The sequence below is a fragment of the Phalangium opilio genome, unplaced genomic scaffold, assembly GCF_054372755.1.
Source record: "Phalangium opilio isolate 3A_F unplaced genomic scaffold, DU_Popi_V2 ptg000329l_1, whole genome shotgun sequence".
NCBI classification, from domain to species: domain Eukaryota; kingdom Metazoa; phylum Arthropoda; class Arachnida; order Opiliones; family Phalangiidae; genus Phalangium; species Phalangium opilio.
Window position 1 is genome coordinate 7960445 of NW_028324226.1, and position 17354 is coordinate 7977798.

Genomic DNA, 17354 nt, shown 5'->3' on the forward strand with positions numbered 1-17354 from the left:
ATTCTCATTTCGTTTGTTCGTTATTAGCAGTCGGTCTGTAAAGGATTTAATATTAAGTATGTCAAAAGAAATAAAATCATCAGTTCCTAAAATGGATTCATTTTGCTGGATTTGCAGAGTCATGAGATGTGACACTCATTGCTCATTTGCAGAATCAAGAGATGTGACACTCATTGCTCATTTGCAGAGTCATGAGATGTGACACTCATTGCTCATTTGCAGAATCAAGAGATGTGACACTCATTGCTCATTTGCAGAATCAAGAGATGTGACACTCATTGCTCATTTGCAGAATCAAGAGATGTGACACTCATTGCTCATTTGCAGAATCAAGAGATGTGACACTCATTGCTCATTTGCAGAATCAAGAGATGTGACACTCATTGCTCATTTGCAGAATCAAGAGATGTGACACTCATTGCTCATTTGCAGAATCAAGAGATGTGACACTCATTGCTCATTTGCAGAATCAAGAGATGTGACACTCATTGCTCATTTGCAGAATCAAGAGATGTGACACTCATTGCTCATTTGCAGAATCAAGAGATGTGACACTCATTGCTCATTTGCAGAATCAAGAGATGTGACACTCATTGCTCATTTGCAGAATCAAGAGATGTGACACTCATTGCTCCCTGAAAGTACTTTTTACCGTAAGCTGTAATAGAATTTTTTTTCATAAAGTGTGAAATTGTAATTTAAATAATGACATTTTAATTTAAACAAGTTAAAGTTTTACGTTGCCACTAAACATGGTCTTGAAATCAGGATCAGGTGTTTAAATTAAAATGTATAGTCATTCTTTAAATTAAAGTTTCACACTATATGTAAGATTTTCTTAAACAGCAATGAGCGTCACATCTCATGATTCCAGTAATGAAAATAAATTGTAACTTTGTAAGGCAAATTTATACGGTGCCACGAAACATGGAAATAAATTGAAATCTCGTGCGAGAACTCGATTGGGTTTCATGGCAAGGAGCAAAGCGCCATCTATCAGCATCTTTCAGTTTTACCAAGGTTTCACTTTCATTTTAACTTCAACTAAAATTGATTTAAACCTTAAAAAATGAATTAAAATGATTTAAAAATTATCATAGTATTTCCATTATAAAAATAAGACATTTTTACTTCACTTAACATTAATTTGAAATAAACGTATTTCATAATAGATGGCAGCAATAAATTCAACCTAATTTTAACGTTCAGAATCCTGTTACAGTTTCTTCTACAACTAATCACATACCTCCTCCCTGGTTACAGCGTGGTCAAAGCACTATACAACATACGAGTGTATTTATTAGTTAATAGTATAACTTTGATTGAAGCTTAATTTCCATAGTTATCAAGACCCAAATTTATCGAGGAAAATATTATAATCAGTTAATACGGTTGTTTTTTTTTTTTTTGTTCCTTGCAATTGACGAGCTAGGGTTGAATGAAAATTTTAACTCAGAGAGAATGGTTTGGTATGATTGCAGCTTGTTTACTTAAAATTAACCCGAACATTACCCAAACCTTAACATAATTATCTTTCTTCTTTAGATTATTATGAAAAGCAGTTAGATTTTAAGCAGTTAGATGGTTAACCCCAAATTCTTATAATGTAGTACACTTTAAAATTTGTACTATATACAGGGTGTTTCTGATAAGTCTGCCATAAATTAAGGGGGACGTTGTCTGGGCGATTTTGAGTCGAAAATGTAATTTCTATGACATTTCGCAGTCCGGGCCACTGTTTTCGACTTATGATTTGAGTGCTTTAGAGACGACCCCGTAAATTTAATTGAGAAACTGAAAGACAATAGTACTTTAAAAAGGGTCAGCCCTAAAACACTGAAATCAAAACTGGACGGCAATATCGTAAAACATTTTCGACTCAAAATCGCCCAAATAACACCCCCTTAATTTATTGCACCCTGTATAAACATTAGGTTAGTCCGAATTTGGCCCCCTAAAGTCAACCCCTCCTCTGTGGGAATTATTACAAGCCAATTACCCATTACTGTTGTCTTCCTTTACGCAAGTCCAGAAAACTATAGTTTATCAAATGTCTGTATATATTATATACGATCTTAAATAGTCTATTTTTAACGCACGCAGTTTGTTCTCTATTTGGTTTTTGGTATAAGAAAGTAAGGTTTTTCCTTTAGCACTTCAATCGAATAATGCATTCGTGACATGAATTTGTGTATATACTTATTCTGATGTCGTTCAAGTTTGGGAAGAAGGCATCAATAGTCCTCAACTATCTTTTTTGTATTCAACTGCAGTATTGGTTACAAGCCAATGCCTCATTGAAAATTTATATCGGTGCAACCTTGTTGAACTGTTTTGGTCAGAAAATCAATATTATTTCCCTCAATTATATTTTCTACCCAATAGTCCCTCGTCAAAGCAACAATATTAGAATTTTCAAAGTGACAGACACTGTGGGAATTCGAACCACTGTGCCCCATTGGTAACACCCACTAGAATATCAACATGCCGCTATTTTTATATACATTGCTCTTTCTGATAGGACTTCGTGGGTAGATAGAATTAATAAATTGATTTGTGTAGCTGTACGCAGTGGATCGTTCTACTTACAGTTGTATGACATATTCCTAGCACGCTAATGATTTAGTTCATTTTGCATTACGTACCCAGAAGAATGTTTGTGGCACCAAAAGTCAAAGTGCAGAAAAACAGGGTTTTGTCTTTTATAGTGAAAACGTTCAGGTTTTTGGGATTATTGAATGAACGTAGTGTTGGACAAGTGCGCAAGAGTCGACTAAGCAAACGATGTATATTAACGCTGACCATTGTCAACACGTACTTCTTGCATACTATAGTCAGCGCTCTTGAGTACAGCTTCCGTTCAGAAGACCTTTTCATCACCCTGCTTTATCGAATATGCATCATCTTACGTTATGGTTCAGTAACATTTTTCATAAACCATTCGGTGTTCAGCGCAAATTCAATTTTTAATTGCTTTGGCATTTTGTCTGATGTCGTATGTCGCGAAAAGTATCGTCTAGAAAACCTTAAAAAGAATCGTGAACTTTCAGCCACAGTTGAAGGATGCGTATCTCCTATTTTGAACGCTTTTCTAGTGGCCATCGCAACACTATACGTTTTAATGTTAATTATAGGCATGATAAGCCTGAGCGAAACTGACATTAACCAATACTTTGCGGTGTTTTTTTATAACATTTATTTTGCGGAAAGATTCAAACCGTTGGCTTATGCAATCGCAAGTGTGGAAGTGACATGCTACGTAGTATTGCTTATGATTGAGTTTCTGTCCCAAGCAACTGTATGCATCGTGGCTGGTATTATTGCAACTCAATTTACCAATCTAGCTGTTAGGGTACCGAAGAAGGATACTAGTCTAAATTGGCTTGTCACCAGGCACACCACCTTGTACTCTGCCGTGACGTGTTTGAACTACTTATTCCGGAACATTATTGCCATTTGGTTGGTGGAATGGACTGCTATATTTTCCTTAAGTTTACCCATGTTAATCGCTGGTATTGACATGGGAGGCACTTTGGAATCTATCTACTGGACTTTGGATACGGTAGTTCCCTTGATTAGTGTAGCGCTTTTCTTGATTAGCTTATCGGGTATTTGTGACTGTAACTGCAGACTTATCACGGCTTGTCAAATAAGGTCCTTAAGACTGATGGACATAACCAGTCACAAACAACTGCAAGGATCATATTTACTTATGAAATTTAGCTCCATAAGGGTTAATTTTAATATTTTAAATTGCGTAGAAATCGATAAGAGATTCGTTGCCAGTTTTTTCGGAGGAAGTGTTACGTATTTTGTTTTTATTGTCACACTTCTGATACAACAAAAGAAAGGTGTTAGTGAAAACAAACTTTCATAAAATTATTTACATTCACAAATCACATGCACAAACAGAGTCTAATTCAAAATTTTGAAACAAAAACAACTTAGTCTCCAACTAAAAACATATTGCTAGTTATCCTAAGACTATTGCTTCTGTTAACCTGAAATCTGGCTGAGCCTCAAGGTGCACTCAGCTTCATAGGTTAGAAATATACGAGGCTTCAAACCTTAACGTTTGTTTCCCAAATCAGCATCTCAGCTAGCACACAATTTAAATTAAACCATAATTTAGTCGAAACGTTAAATTACGGTAAATTAAACCACTTCTAGATTCGTAATATACGTTTATATTTCGAGCACACACCGCCCTAACATTATCTAAAATCTCGTATTTTCAGTTCACGTCAGGTGAAGTTCTCTAATGCAATTGATTACATTCTAGCAAAACTTTTAATTTACAATTTAGGAAAGCAGAACATTTAAAAATTAAGCCTTGTAACATGTTTAATTATTGAGCGATATTAGACTTTTTTGATAGCCCACGGAGGTTGAAATTTCTGTGACGACAAATAACCTGTAAAAAACAAATAATCATCAACATATAAAAATATTCTATGTAATCAGAAAGATAAAATTACATGATTCACATCTAATTAATTCAATTTTACCATAAATGAGCAACTGAATTACAAAATGCGTTTTCTTTAGAAATTATTATTGATTGTCTACAACCATTTAACGGTTTTAACCGGGTTAGGACCAAAACAAATTGAACAAAAGCTGAAAAAGCTTCACATTACAAGCAAATCTTTTAGAAATAACATTGAATCAATTTGAAATTTTTTTTCGCATTTAGTACGTTGTAAGACCATTTGCGGACAACTATAAATTCCGTAAGCACTAATTCAATATGTTAGCAGTATTGAATGAGTTTATCATATTTTTGTTCGTTATTTCTGATGTGCCCTGAATAAATTTCAATATGACAAAACTAAAAAGTTCCCTTAAACTTTCCTCAATTTTTGTTGTCAATTTGGGTTCAACACGTAGTTGTGAGTCACGTAAACCTTTTATTGGGATGAACTTTGACCATGGGTCAATTAAAGCTTGCGCTGTCAGGACATAACTCTAATGGCGTCCAACATACAAATTTTAACTTTTCGACCCTCAAAAAACACATGTACCTTAGAGAAAAAAATGTGGTTAAAATAACATGTCAACAATAGTTCGATATAATTCAGTTCTTTGGGCACGAATATCTTTGTTCGATTGCCGCAGCGCCAACTAAGTTTGGCAGTCGAGAGTTTAACACCCCCCATTCCGTCACCTCCCATGTAAACCTTATCCTGATTTATCCCATTCTTGCCCAGGACCTTTTAACTATTTATATATAATATTTGCATATCAAGGACATGTCTGATAATCACTCGCCCACTAAAAATAAGTGGAAAAAGTGACTTGATTTTCTAAAATAGTGACCTAAATAAGACAAATATATAAAAAAAAGCAACCTAAAAGTGACTAATTAAAAAAATAGTAACCTAAAAGTGAGTTAAATGTTTAAAAAGAGTAACCAAATTTTTTATAAATAATGACTTAAAAGTGAGTAAAATTTAATAAATTTACCAAAAGTGACTAAACTATTTAAAAAATAGTGACCTTGAAGTGGCTAAAATATTCAAAAAACAGTGACCTTGAAGTGACTAAAATATTTAAAAAATAGTGACCTTGAAGTGACTAAAATATTTAAAAGTAGTTACCTAAAAATTACTAAAACGAAATTAAGCTCATAAAAAGGGTCGGGTCTGATATTATACATAGCTATATATCAAACTCAGCTTTCTGCGATTATTTAACCGAGTACCAAAATAAAATTTTATAATTAAAGCCATTTTAAATGCCAGAGTCATAATGAAGCCCACAATTCAAAGCAACTGTAGTCTATTTAAATATAAACATACAATTTCACTAAACCTGCATTTTTAATGTAGGTTATGGTCGGGAAAATAAAGATCAAAAGATAAAACATTACCGAAAAAAAATGTTAAATCTACCGAAACAAGGGGCAAATAGTGCTAATTATGTTTTCTGGAAAGCGAATTTTAGTGACCGAATTTGTAAAAATTACCTGAAGTGACTTAGTATCAGCCACACAAATTGTGAACGTTAAATAATTAAATCGTTCAAAAACAAATGTAAAAATAAACCCCCATATTCGAGTCGCTTGGGCTTTTTTCTAATCCTTATTTGAATATAGTTTGCCGTGAGCGTTTCTTCGGCTTACCAAACAGTTTCTCACGGTGGTTTGTGTGCGTATATTGAAACCAAAGTTAGCGCCTGCTTTTATTGGCCCATATAAAGATTATATTGCAGAAGCGAATTTTGAATTTCGCTAATTATAATCCAGTTTTTAACAGGAAAAAATGCCTATTGTAGAAGAGTTAACCACGGGCAAAACTTATTTTTTTTCTTAATCTTCAAGGTATATTTATCATCTTGATTTCTTACACTTTTCCCGTCTCTTGTTGGTATTCTTAGACTGATAGCTACCTCTTTTAACACAAGGATAACTTTTGACGCGACATCTCTTTCTTGGATTACGTATTCGTAACGGTTACGGTGTCGTGAAATGGATCTTTTTACGCTTGAACTTTCCTCGTAAGTCCGTTTTCTTATCCCCTTAATTACCCTTTCATCCAAGTTTATATTTCGTCAACCGTACGCATGACTGAGTACCAAAAAAGTGTTTATGTTTATTCAGGTTCAAGATCTACCAGCTTTAACCTTCTTGTTATTATTTACGGAACGAATTAAATACTATCTAGTCAACAACTTTGGATGTAATTTTAATTGTTGTCTAAATTAAAGAACTTTTTTCTATAGAACATTTATAATTTGTTGTTTTTAAATGGGTTTTTTTTTTGTTTGTTGTTCACTGAAACTTTAAATTCATACACTAATGGAAAAACTAACATTCATGACACGGACCAGGCTACTGTCTGTTGCAGTTTTGTACTAAACTTTGTTCAGCCACCATTTTGCAGGTAGAATTGGACACTGGTTCTATGTACTTCCACCATAAATTTATAAAATGTGTTCCATAGGTTTGACACCGGTTACTCGGTTCTAAACCTGAAGTGAAATAGGTGATATTTCATAAATTACTCTATAGCAAAGCCGGATGAGCCGCAGTCAATGGCTCAGTTTCTTTAAATAGGAGGTTGGAATACAAAACAGAGTGTAGTCCAATCTCGCGTCGTTCTGGAACTAGCTCTCAGTAAGGTGTCAAAGAAAGTGTCATACATACGAAAAATACTTGTAAACCTATGAGCCGGTTCAATATTTTGTAAACTTATGAGCCAAGAAGGAATGAGCCGGTTCAATGTTTTGTAAACCTATTAGCCGGTTCAATGTTTTGTAAACTTATGAGCCAAGAAGGAATGAGCCGGTTCAATGTTTTGTAAACTTATGAGCCGGTTAAATATTTTGTAAACTTATGAGCCAAGAAGGAATGAGTCGGTTCAATGTTTTGTAAACCTATGAGCCAAGAACGAATGAACCGGCTCAATACTTTGTAAACTTCTGAACCAAGAACGGATGAGCCGGTTCAATGTTTTGTAAACTTATGAACCAAGAACGGATGAGCCAGTTCAATGTTTTGTAAACTTATGAAACAAGAACGAATGAGCCGGTTCAATGTTTTGTAAACTTATCAGCCAAGAACGAATGAGCCGGTTCAATGTTTTGTAAACTTATCAGCCAAGAACGAATGAGCCGGTTCAATGTTTTGTAAACTTATCATTTTCACAAACTCGGTAAATAAGGCTATATTAATCCCAAACCTAACAGAAAATCTGATACAATTGACTCTCAAATCATTGAAGCTAACCCTGTACTATCTCCCTGCTTTCGAATTCTTCTAAATTCTAATTATAAATTTATAATGATTCAAAAAATTATCGATTAGCGTATTTTCAATTTTGATTCGAATCCTGAACGCTTACAATATGAATAATTTCATAAGAATTTTAAAATTAGATTCTGAACAAGCATTAGCTACCTTGAAAATAGATTAATGATAAAAGAACAGGAAAATTGGTTTTAATTTATTCAGTTGACCGAATTCAAGTTCAAATTGTGGAAACATAATGATCCGAGTTAAAGTTAATGCTTTTAATTTCGAAAGTGAAACCGAACAACGAATTTCACTTTCTCATTAGCCATGCAATCAAAATTTAAAAGGAAATATTCTTTTGAAATTCAGTCAAGTGATCAACGTCAATTATATTTTTTATGCCGTTTCTGATTTTAAGAAACCAGGAACGCATATATATCCTGTGAACTCGGCTTTAGAGTCATGATCATTGATCCCCGTTTTTTTTCTACCAGTATTATTTCCCGCTTTCCTCGTGCAAAGTTGCCATAATGGCTTGGGTTTAACACACACAATCGTGACACCTTGAAACCTTAGATACTGTCTTAGATCTTCTTTAGGCTACGAATTTCCCGAAGTCGAATATTCTACCATTTGAGAAGCCGAACTTGCTATGCTTTATACCATAAGTTCAAGAGCTATGTTCCATAAGTTTGTCACTATTTACTGAAAGATGGTCATGAAGTGACGCCTGGTGAGTCTCTGTCAAAGGCTTAGTACAGACTAAATAGAAAGCTGGACTGCAAAACCGAATGAAGTCAATTATGGCGTCTTTCTCAATCTAGCTCTCAGTAAGTCTCTAGCATTACGAATTACACTTAAGGCTCGTTTTCATAGAAGCTAGAAAATTCGAAAACGCTCACGCTTCACGAGCTTGAATACGCGCGGTAATGTATTTTTTTCGAACGTTTCCGCTTTCGCTCGAAATTTTCACGCAACTCGCGCCTATGAAAACGAGCCCTTAGTGTCATACTTATGGAACTATGCTTATAAACTTACGTTTACTCAAACACAATATTATACTTAATTTCTTACACTAGCATGCAGAATCCTAGCCATAAACAGCCTGCATTAAGCTCTTGGGCATATAATCTGGAGATCCTTTGATGGAATGTGGTGTTACGGCTTCCACCTGAGTATTTTCACCATATCTGGCCTGGTGTTGAAGTCGCAATGTTTTGACGAATGATACGAAATCGTTAAATGGCCAATTTCTTCTGATGCTGTAATATCAAGAATTTTTTCTTTCAACATTTGCTTTAAAGCTTTGCAAAGTGAGTACTTACGAATTCCCAATCATGGCATTTGTACCCGGTATGCCAAGAATGGATGTCTCGCCGTGCCAGCGTTTGTACTCGTTCAGTCCACTTCCGTCGTCTAAGTACCCGTGAGCCAAGTTTCTCCTATTGGGCAACCCGAATGGTTTTGATGACTGCTCTAAATAATTGGCACTATTGTGGTGAAATGGATAATATGAAGGTCCCAGCCATTGGCCGGAGACCACATCGTTTGGCGTCCATAAAATAAGCGCGCACACTAAGTTCACTACAATCTTCAACATTATAAACGTTTAAGTTCAAGGTCGTCGAAAAGGTTGGGGTCGGCGGGAAAAGGTCTTTATCGACCTTGAAAGGTGTTGTAAGGATTTGGCTTTGTCTTGTATATAGTGGATAAAGTTTCGCATTCTTCTGCCCATTATTTCTTAAAGCAACACTCGGATATGATTTCTGAAAGAAATTAAATAGAGATCTTTTAATGAACTGTAGAAAAAAAAAGAAATTTAGCACTGCTTAAACTATGCTTCACGCTAGTAATAAGATGGTATTGATTTGGCTTTACAAACTTGGGATAACGTTTAAAAGTAATTACCAGAAAAATAATTCATGTGGCAAAAAGAAACACCATAGTTATAAAATAGTTTCACATGTCAAACATGTTCAATTGTTTGGAACATGCACTTCCTAATTATAAAATTATTGTCACGTGGTTTATGGCAAGGAGTACATGCGGTTTATTTCACTTGAGTTCACTTTATAACACTGAATAACGAATAATATCACTAATTTTCTCAACTACATGAAAGACTATCATGTGGAAAAAACTGATAAGTTTAAAAGTTAGTTATAGCTTAATTATTATATGCATATTGCGAACGCATACGAAATAAGGCTTTAACTGATAGTGATATGGTTTTCGATCTAGAAACTACCGAAGTTGAAGGACAATGAACGCTAATGGCCATTGTTTTGCACGTTACGTAAGAATTCAAAATAGAAAATATACCAAATTCAAAATAAATAATAAATTCAAATGTAAAAATTTAAAGAAAGATATTAAAAAGCTTATGGTAAAACGAAACAACTATGACACCAACCTGAGACGATGATTAACATGTAAAAGGTAATCTCGTTTTAAAATTAGAAAACAAACGCTCTATGCTATGTCGCATATGAACTGTATCACGGTTTTAAAAAAGGATAAAATTTTGCCACTGTCCGTGATTTACACCACAATTAAAAAATAAACCGGCTTTGCGGGCGGACTCAACACGTATATCCTTTGTGTACAATGAAAAAACACCAAAAGTGGGCCATAGAGTTAAAATTGATACGCCATATACTAGAATAAACAGGGAAAAATGAAACCTCGGATAATCCCATTCGTTATAAGGAAAGTGAATTTTTTTTTCTTATGAGAAAGGCTCTAGTCTAGTCTTGCCATGAAAATATAAGGGTTGTTTTTAAAGGAAATAAAGTTTTTTTAACGATTTTTATATATAAATCGAAGCCGGCTTTTTAAAATTCAAAGCACACTGAACTTCACATTCCCACTACTTAGGATTGTCATTGAAAGTAATTTAGTTATTGTTTTTATCTTATTAGGAAAATGACTGATCTAATTAGTATATTTTTAGCTCGGTCTAATGACATTACATCAATTTGATCAATCTTGTACTATAATTTACTTTCCAAGTACAAGGTTGTGCTCCTCCCAATTGTTATTATGCATTTTTATCTTATTGAAATAATGTATGCATTTGAAATTCAATCTAACATACTTAAAATAGTTTTTTATTTTACATATTCTGGGTTGTTTTATTGGTTATCCGATCAATTTATTTTTTTTTGAAATGGGTTAACGTAATTTGTATGAGGGAGATTACTAAGTATTTGTGTGTGCTCGTGCATTTACTACTTCATTATTATTAACATAGTTATATGTAGCTTCGATTTCTCATCAATGTGACTGGGGATATTTAAACATACCCATTAATGCAAGGTTTTTTTTTAAGTTTTACCCTAATTAAGTCAAATTTTATCCAATTTTTTTTTATTTTAATGAAGTCTGTTAGTTTCTAACTCTATACTTGAAATATGCTTCTATTGTATAATTTTTCCTATCTCCAGGAATATTAAGTCTTTATTTAATTTATTATTAAAATTATTAATTTATTATTAAGTTTAATTGCAGCCTAGTTGTTTTTAACCAAACATGTAAGTGAAATAAATTTTCTTGTATTTCAATATAAAATTGTGACCTTTCCTCTTTGCATATGTGATACAAATACAATGTTAAATTGTTAATGCGCAAGATAAATAATAATACTAACATATAAATATTCTCAACCATTGAGAACTATATAAAAAAGGTGTCTACGGTTAAGAGAAAATGTAAGCCAATTCTAATCGTTCTCTGTGTTCTTTATATGCGTGCGTCGTTATGTTACGCTAAATTGAGACTGCCCAACACGTTTAACTCATTATAACTCTATTAAATACGAAAGATACTACCAAGCTAATTACAAAACTGGTGTATCTTTTAATGTAGATACTTTAAAATACTGAAGGCCTCGCATATACTCAAAAAAGCTCTTGTACAAATATAGAGATTTTGAAAAATGGTTGGCTATATATTGCGTCTTCGTTTTATTAAGATCAAGTGCAACTGTGCGATTTTTAGCAATTACCGCAGAAAATTATCAATTTGAAGTACACCGTAATTTAACCCTGGTAATATTACTGAGGTAAATATCCAACCATTATTTTCAATGCTTTTGATAATTTCGGCAGTCAATATTTTTGGAGTACTATTGTTACGTAATATATTTGAATATGAATGACAGTACAGTCAAAATAGCCCAATTTCGATGACGCTTCAAGGGTTTTTCTTTATGCTCGAAATGTTTAATAGAAATCTTAGACGAAATATTATCTTCAAAACTTTTTTTAAAATGAAAAACAAAATGGTTTAGTTATTCTTCTAAATTTATGATATGGGTCAAGTGAAACGTGACAACCAGCGAGTATCGCTTGCTTAAAAATAAAAAGGAGAGTCTCCCATTAAATGGGGTTCCAGCGGGGAACTTCCTGAATAATAACTTTTTATGGGCGCGTAACTTTCGTTAAAACTTACAGAAAACAAATATGAATAAAATTTAAACTAAATACTTCCGCATTTTCTTTAGTGGCGTAATATTACGAGGTTTGGAATAATTTGGATGAGCATTCCCGGAAATATTTATCATTAAATCGCTTCATTTGCTTTAAAGTAAAAGAATTTACAATATCAAAGCAATGAATTTTATACTTCAAAGATATCAAATAACACACATTTTATTTTCAATTTTATCCTCAAAGAGGCGCCTTTGTGTTTTTTATATTGAAAGTTTAAGAATAAAAGTAATTTTCATTTTGAATTAATTGCAGTGTTTTTCATCTCTACTAAGAAAAATACGTTCCGGAAATTGGTGATCCCTCAGGCGGAGGAAGCTTTTAAGATGAAAAAAAAAACAAGGGATAAGCCCCAAAATTGGAAATATTTATCCTAAGTTATCGTTATACAAGGAAAGACACTGCATAGATTTTTCATTTTTAATTTGAAGTACTTTCTTACTTCCTAAGTTTGAAGAGATTTTAACCTCGCATTAGCCGTGTTTACAGGAAACAATTTGAAACCGCTTTGAACCGTTATAGAAAGGTCAAAGTGGAATATTTCGCTGGTTGAAAAAGAGATCTATCATTAAGAAATGCATCTATTATTTTGAAAAAAAAAAATTAATAAAAAGGTTTAGGATAAGCGGTTTCAAAAGGTTAATGCAAAGAGTCTCGATTTTTCTATTATATGTCGGTACTTTAAAAAAATGCATTATAAGGAAAAGGGTCTATATTCTTAATTTTCTAAGTTATCAGTTTAATACTTAATAATTAATCGCACAAGGTATAAGGTATGATTATTTTGAAACAACTCCAACAATTCACCTGCAATATCATCTATCTATAAATGTATTCCACATTAGAAATGAAACCAATACGGCTTTCAAAATCAGGGTTTACACTATCGCCAAGCCTTTGATTAAGCCATTTGCTATTGGAGCTAAAGACGAAAGCAGTTTATTTAATAAGGAATTAAATTACTTTATTAACTTGAACACCGAGAATTAGCCTGACTTTGACGTTTTCATATCTTAAATAAGCATTTTTCCCTGGTTTTCGATTAAAAGATACTAACTTGCTTAGTAAAAATCTGCTTAGGTCTTTCATATCACAATTAAAGTTACTTAGATAAGAATGAATTTATTAAAATAAGCTAAAAATTAACGAAGTAGTGAAATAAAATGCCAAGTACGCAAATCCCAATCCCGTGTTAGACTGTCAGTGCAGCTCATTTTAAATTTAGTGTAATCAAGTTTCCATTATCTGATTAAATGAAATACAATTTCCACTAAGTTCAGAAAGGATTTAAGACGCCTCTTTGACACCGATAAGCTTCATTACGTCTCAACCACTTTCCCAAAATGATTCTTAGCGCAATATTATTAGCGTTCGCTTTACTTCACCATTATGATAACCGTTGCGAATTAGAGACCAGTCCAGCAGGTATTATAATTAAATATAAATATATATAGTTTTATAGTGTTGAATATTTACTAAATAATTAAAACTTTTTGATATTTTTAATTGTCAAGAAATTACAGATAGAACTAATTTCTGCGAAGAGAGTCTAGGTGGAATCTGCGTTCTTGAACATTCATGCGATCCTAACTCAATCATTCCGACACCATTAGGACATAAACCTCCTTCCACTTGTCCTGATTCCCTGGCACCCGACAGGACCATTGTGTGTTGTAAACAGGGTAAGCGACTTATTCTAATTTTAACACTTTCTTCCAAAAGCTGAATTTAAAAAACCAAATTTCTCTGCTATTAGAATCTCCAAAACCATGTCGCACGGAACGTGGACGTTGCATGGAATCCTGCGCAGTTCCTGCTAGAAAACCTTCTTCAGATTGTCCCAAAAATGGAAAAATGTGTTGCGTGTAGGTCAACTGATTAATTATGTATAAAAATTTAAATAAACGCTAAGACTATTGAATCGCATTTCGATTTCTTTAAAATCTTAAATTATCACTTTCTGTCCAATAAAATATTAAGTTAACCAGAATTCAAGACTACATTTTACCCTATTTGATTGGTTTTCAAAATCCACGAATTACAAAATCTATCAATTACGAAAACCGCAGCTTCAAGTAACCTAATTAAGCAAATTAGATTAAAGTTCATAAATTGCTAGCTAAATTAAACTAATGTTTTCATTGGAACCACTTAACATTAGCTTTAACAGTTGTTTCGTTCAAGTTTTGGCAAAATGAATGAGCAAAAAAGGCGTTGCAAATACTACGGAATATTTATTATTAATTAAAAAGTTCTGAATATTTCAGACATTTAATTAGCCCAAATTAAAAATCATTTTAGTATAATTCATATTTTACACCTAATGCATCTTTAATATTTTCGCAGCTTAATCGAAGATAGTTAAACAAAACAATTTTAATCGGAAAATTTATTTATATGCCCAAAAAATATTTTTTTACTAATACCACACATTTAAAGAAAAATTTAAAATGGTTAAATTAAAATAGCTTTTTCATAAGATCAGGTGCAATTACTTGAAACATTTTCATGGAAAATCTTTGGTTATTACCAAAGTTGACTTAAATTAACAATGATACTATAGTTTACGGTTAATACCAAAGTTAACTTTAATTAACAATGATACTATAGTTTAGGGTTAATACCAAAGTTAACTTCAATTAACAATGATACTGAAGTTTAGGGTTAATACCAAAGTTAACTTTAATTAACAATGATACTATAGTTTTGGGTTAATACCAAAGTTAACTTTAATTAACAATGATACTATAGTTTTGGGTTAATACCAAAGTTAACTTTAATTAACAATGATACTATAGTTTTGGGTTAATACCAAAGTTAACTTTAATTAACAATGATACTATAGTTTTGGGTTAATACCAAAGTTAACTTTAATTAACAATGATACTATAGTTTTGGGTTAATACCAAAGTTAACTTTAATTAACAATGATACTATAGTTTAGGGTTAATACCAAAGTTAACTTTAATTAACAATGATACTATAGTTTAGGGTTAATACCAAAGTTAACTTTAATTAACAATGATACTATAGTTTAGGGTTAATACCAAAGTTAACTTTAATTAACAATGATACTATAGTTTAGGGTTAATACCAAAGTTAACTTTAATTAACAATGATACTATAGTTTAGGGTTAATACCAAAGTTAACTTTAATTAACAATAATACTAAAGTTTAGGGTTAATACCAAAGTTAACTTTAATTTACAATGGTACTAAAATTAAGGGTTAATATTAAAGTTAACTTTAATTAACAATGATACTAAAATTAAGGGTTAATACCGAAGTTAACTTTGATTAACAATGATACTAAAATTAAGGGTTAATACCAATGTTAACTGTGATGAACAATGACACTAAAATTTAGGGTTGATACCAAAGTTAACATTAATTAAAAATGAAACTATAATTTTGGGTTGATACCAAAGTTAACATTAATTAAAAATGAAACTATAATTTTGGGTTGATACCAAAGTTAACATTAATTAAAAATGAAACTATAATTTAGGGTTAATACCAAAGTTAATTTTAATTAAAAATGATACTAAAGCTTAGGGTTAATACCAAAGTTAATTTTAATTAACAATGATACTATAGTTTTGGGTTAATACCAAAGTTAACTTTAATTAACAATGATACTATAGTTTAGGGTTAATACCAAAGTTAACTTTAATTAACAATGATACTATAGTTTAGGGTTAATACCAAAGTTAACTTTAATTAACAATGATACTATAGTTTAGGGTTAATACCAAAGTTAACTTTAATTAACAATAATACTAAAGTTTAGGGTTAATACCAAAGTTAACTTTAATTAACAATAATACTAAAGTTTAGGGTTAATACCAAAGTTAACTTTAATTAACAATGATACTAAAATTAAGGGTTAATATTAAAGTTAACTTTAATTAACAATGATACTAAAATTAAGGGTTAATACCGAAGTTAACTTTGATTAACAATGATACTAAAATTAAGGGTTAATACCAATGTTAACCGTGATGAACAATGACACTAAAATTTAGGGTTGATACCAAAGTTAACATTAATTAAAAACCAAACTATAATTTTGGGTTGATACCAAAGTTAACATTAATTAAAAATGAAACTATAATTTAGGGTTAATACCAAATTTAATTTTAATTAAAAATAATACTAAAGCTTAGGGTTAATACCCAAGTAAATTTTAATTAAAAATGATACTAAAGCTTAGGCTTAATACCAAAGTTAATTTTAATTAAAAATTATACTAAAGCTTAGGGTTAATACCAAAGTTAACTTTAAATAAAACTGATACTAATATTTAGGGTTAATACCAATTAATCAAATTCTAAATTTAATTAGAATTTAACAGTAAAAACATCATTACTTACGGAAAATATCCATATCTTGGAGACACGCTGTCACAAAACAAGTTTGATTTATTTAACCTTTTTAAAAATTGATTATTGCGACCGATTCGCGTGCAGCACGTGGACAATCTGAGCGAAGACTCCTACACCATTGCCTTTTCTTCCTCCTACATACTCTCACGCACCATCTAGAAAAGAAAAATATCCAATGAAGTGAATATTCTAATAACTTCCTTCTTCTGGCCTTTCTCGTAACGCCTATTACTTAATTACTTCATTATAATATATAAAAAAACGTCTTGGTTTGGACCAAGGCCGAAAAAACAAACGATATGTGTGAGGTTTATCAATTGGCTGAAGTTTCAGATATTGCAATTTTTTTTAGTTATTTTTATCCATTTAATCCTTAAAAAATATTAAATTCAATCAACTGATTTTACTGTTAATCGATCTATTCCCTCTAAATTAATTGAAAAAATTACATATCTACGCTTTTTCAAGAACAATTACATTTTCCGAAAACATTTTATCATGAAATTAATTATTTTGAAGGGAGTACGTGCTGAGGGATCAATAATGAATATTTGAAATACTCTGTATAAAAAGACCAAGCGAACTTTGACATAATTCGAAAGGAAAATGTAAATTTTTAAAAGTGGATTCCAAAGCAGGGTGTTGCACGAATTCATACATTTAATTTCGTACTACGAAATGCTACATTTCCAATGTCGCGACTATGAAGTAAAGGTTGCACTGCAATTTCCCTCTTCGTACTTT

General features: G+C 31.9%; 2 protein-coding genes across 2 annotated transcripts in view; one reads left to right on the top strand and one right to left on the bottom strand.

Moving 5' to 3' along the window:
• The first annotated feature begins 2417 nt into the window (after nt 1-2417).
• Nucleotides 2418-3956, top strand: LOC149610652 (uncharacterized). Its single transcript, XM_089859696.1, has 2 exons — nt 2418-2461; nt 2522-3956. Exon 2 carries the CDS (start codon nt 2654-2656, stop codon nt 3875-3877), a length of 1224 nt encoding a protein of 407 aa, XP_089715822.1. The 5' UTR covers nt 2418-2461; nt 2522-2653; the 3' UTR covers nt 3878-3956.
• Nucleotides 3957-4277: 321 nt separating this feature from the next.
• LOC149610653 (uncharacterized) overlaps nt 4278-17354 on the bottom strand; it is a 30683-nt gene continuing 17606 nt past the window's right edge. The window contains exons 2-5 of the mRNA XM_089859697.1: nt 16599-16765; nt 9061-9501; nt 8810-8997; nt 4278-4414 (exon numbers count right to left, since the gene is read on the bottom strand). Of these exons, the coding sequence (XP_089715823.1) occupies nt 8826-8997; nt 9061-9335 (447 nt within the window). The 5' untranslated portion in view covers nt 9336-9501; nt 16599-16765 and the 3' untranslated portion in view covers nt 4278-4414; nt 8810-8825. The remainder of the gene's footprint in view (nt 4415-8809; nt 8998-9060; nt 9502-16598; nt 16766-17354) is intronic.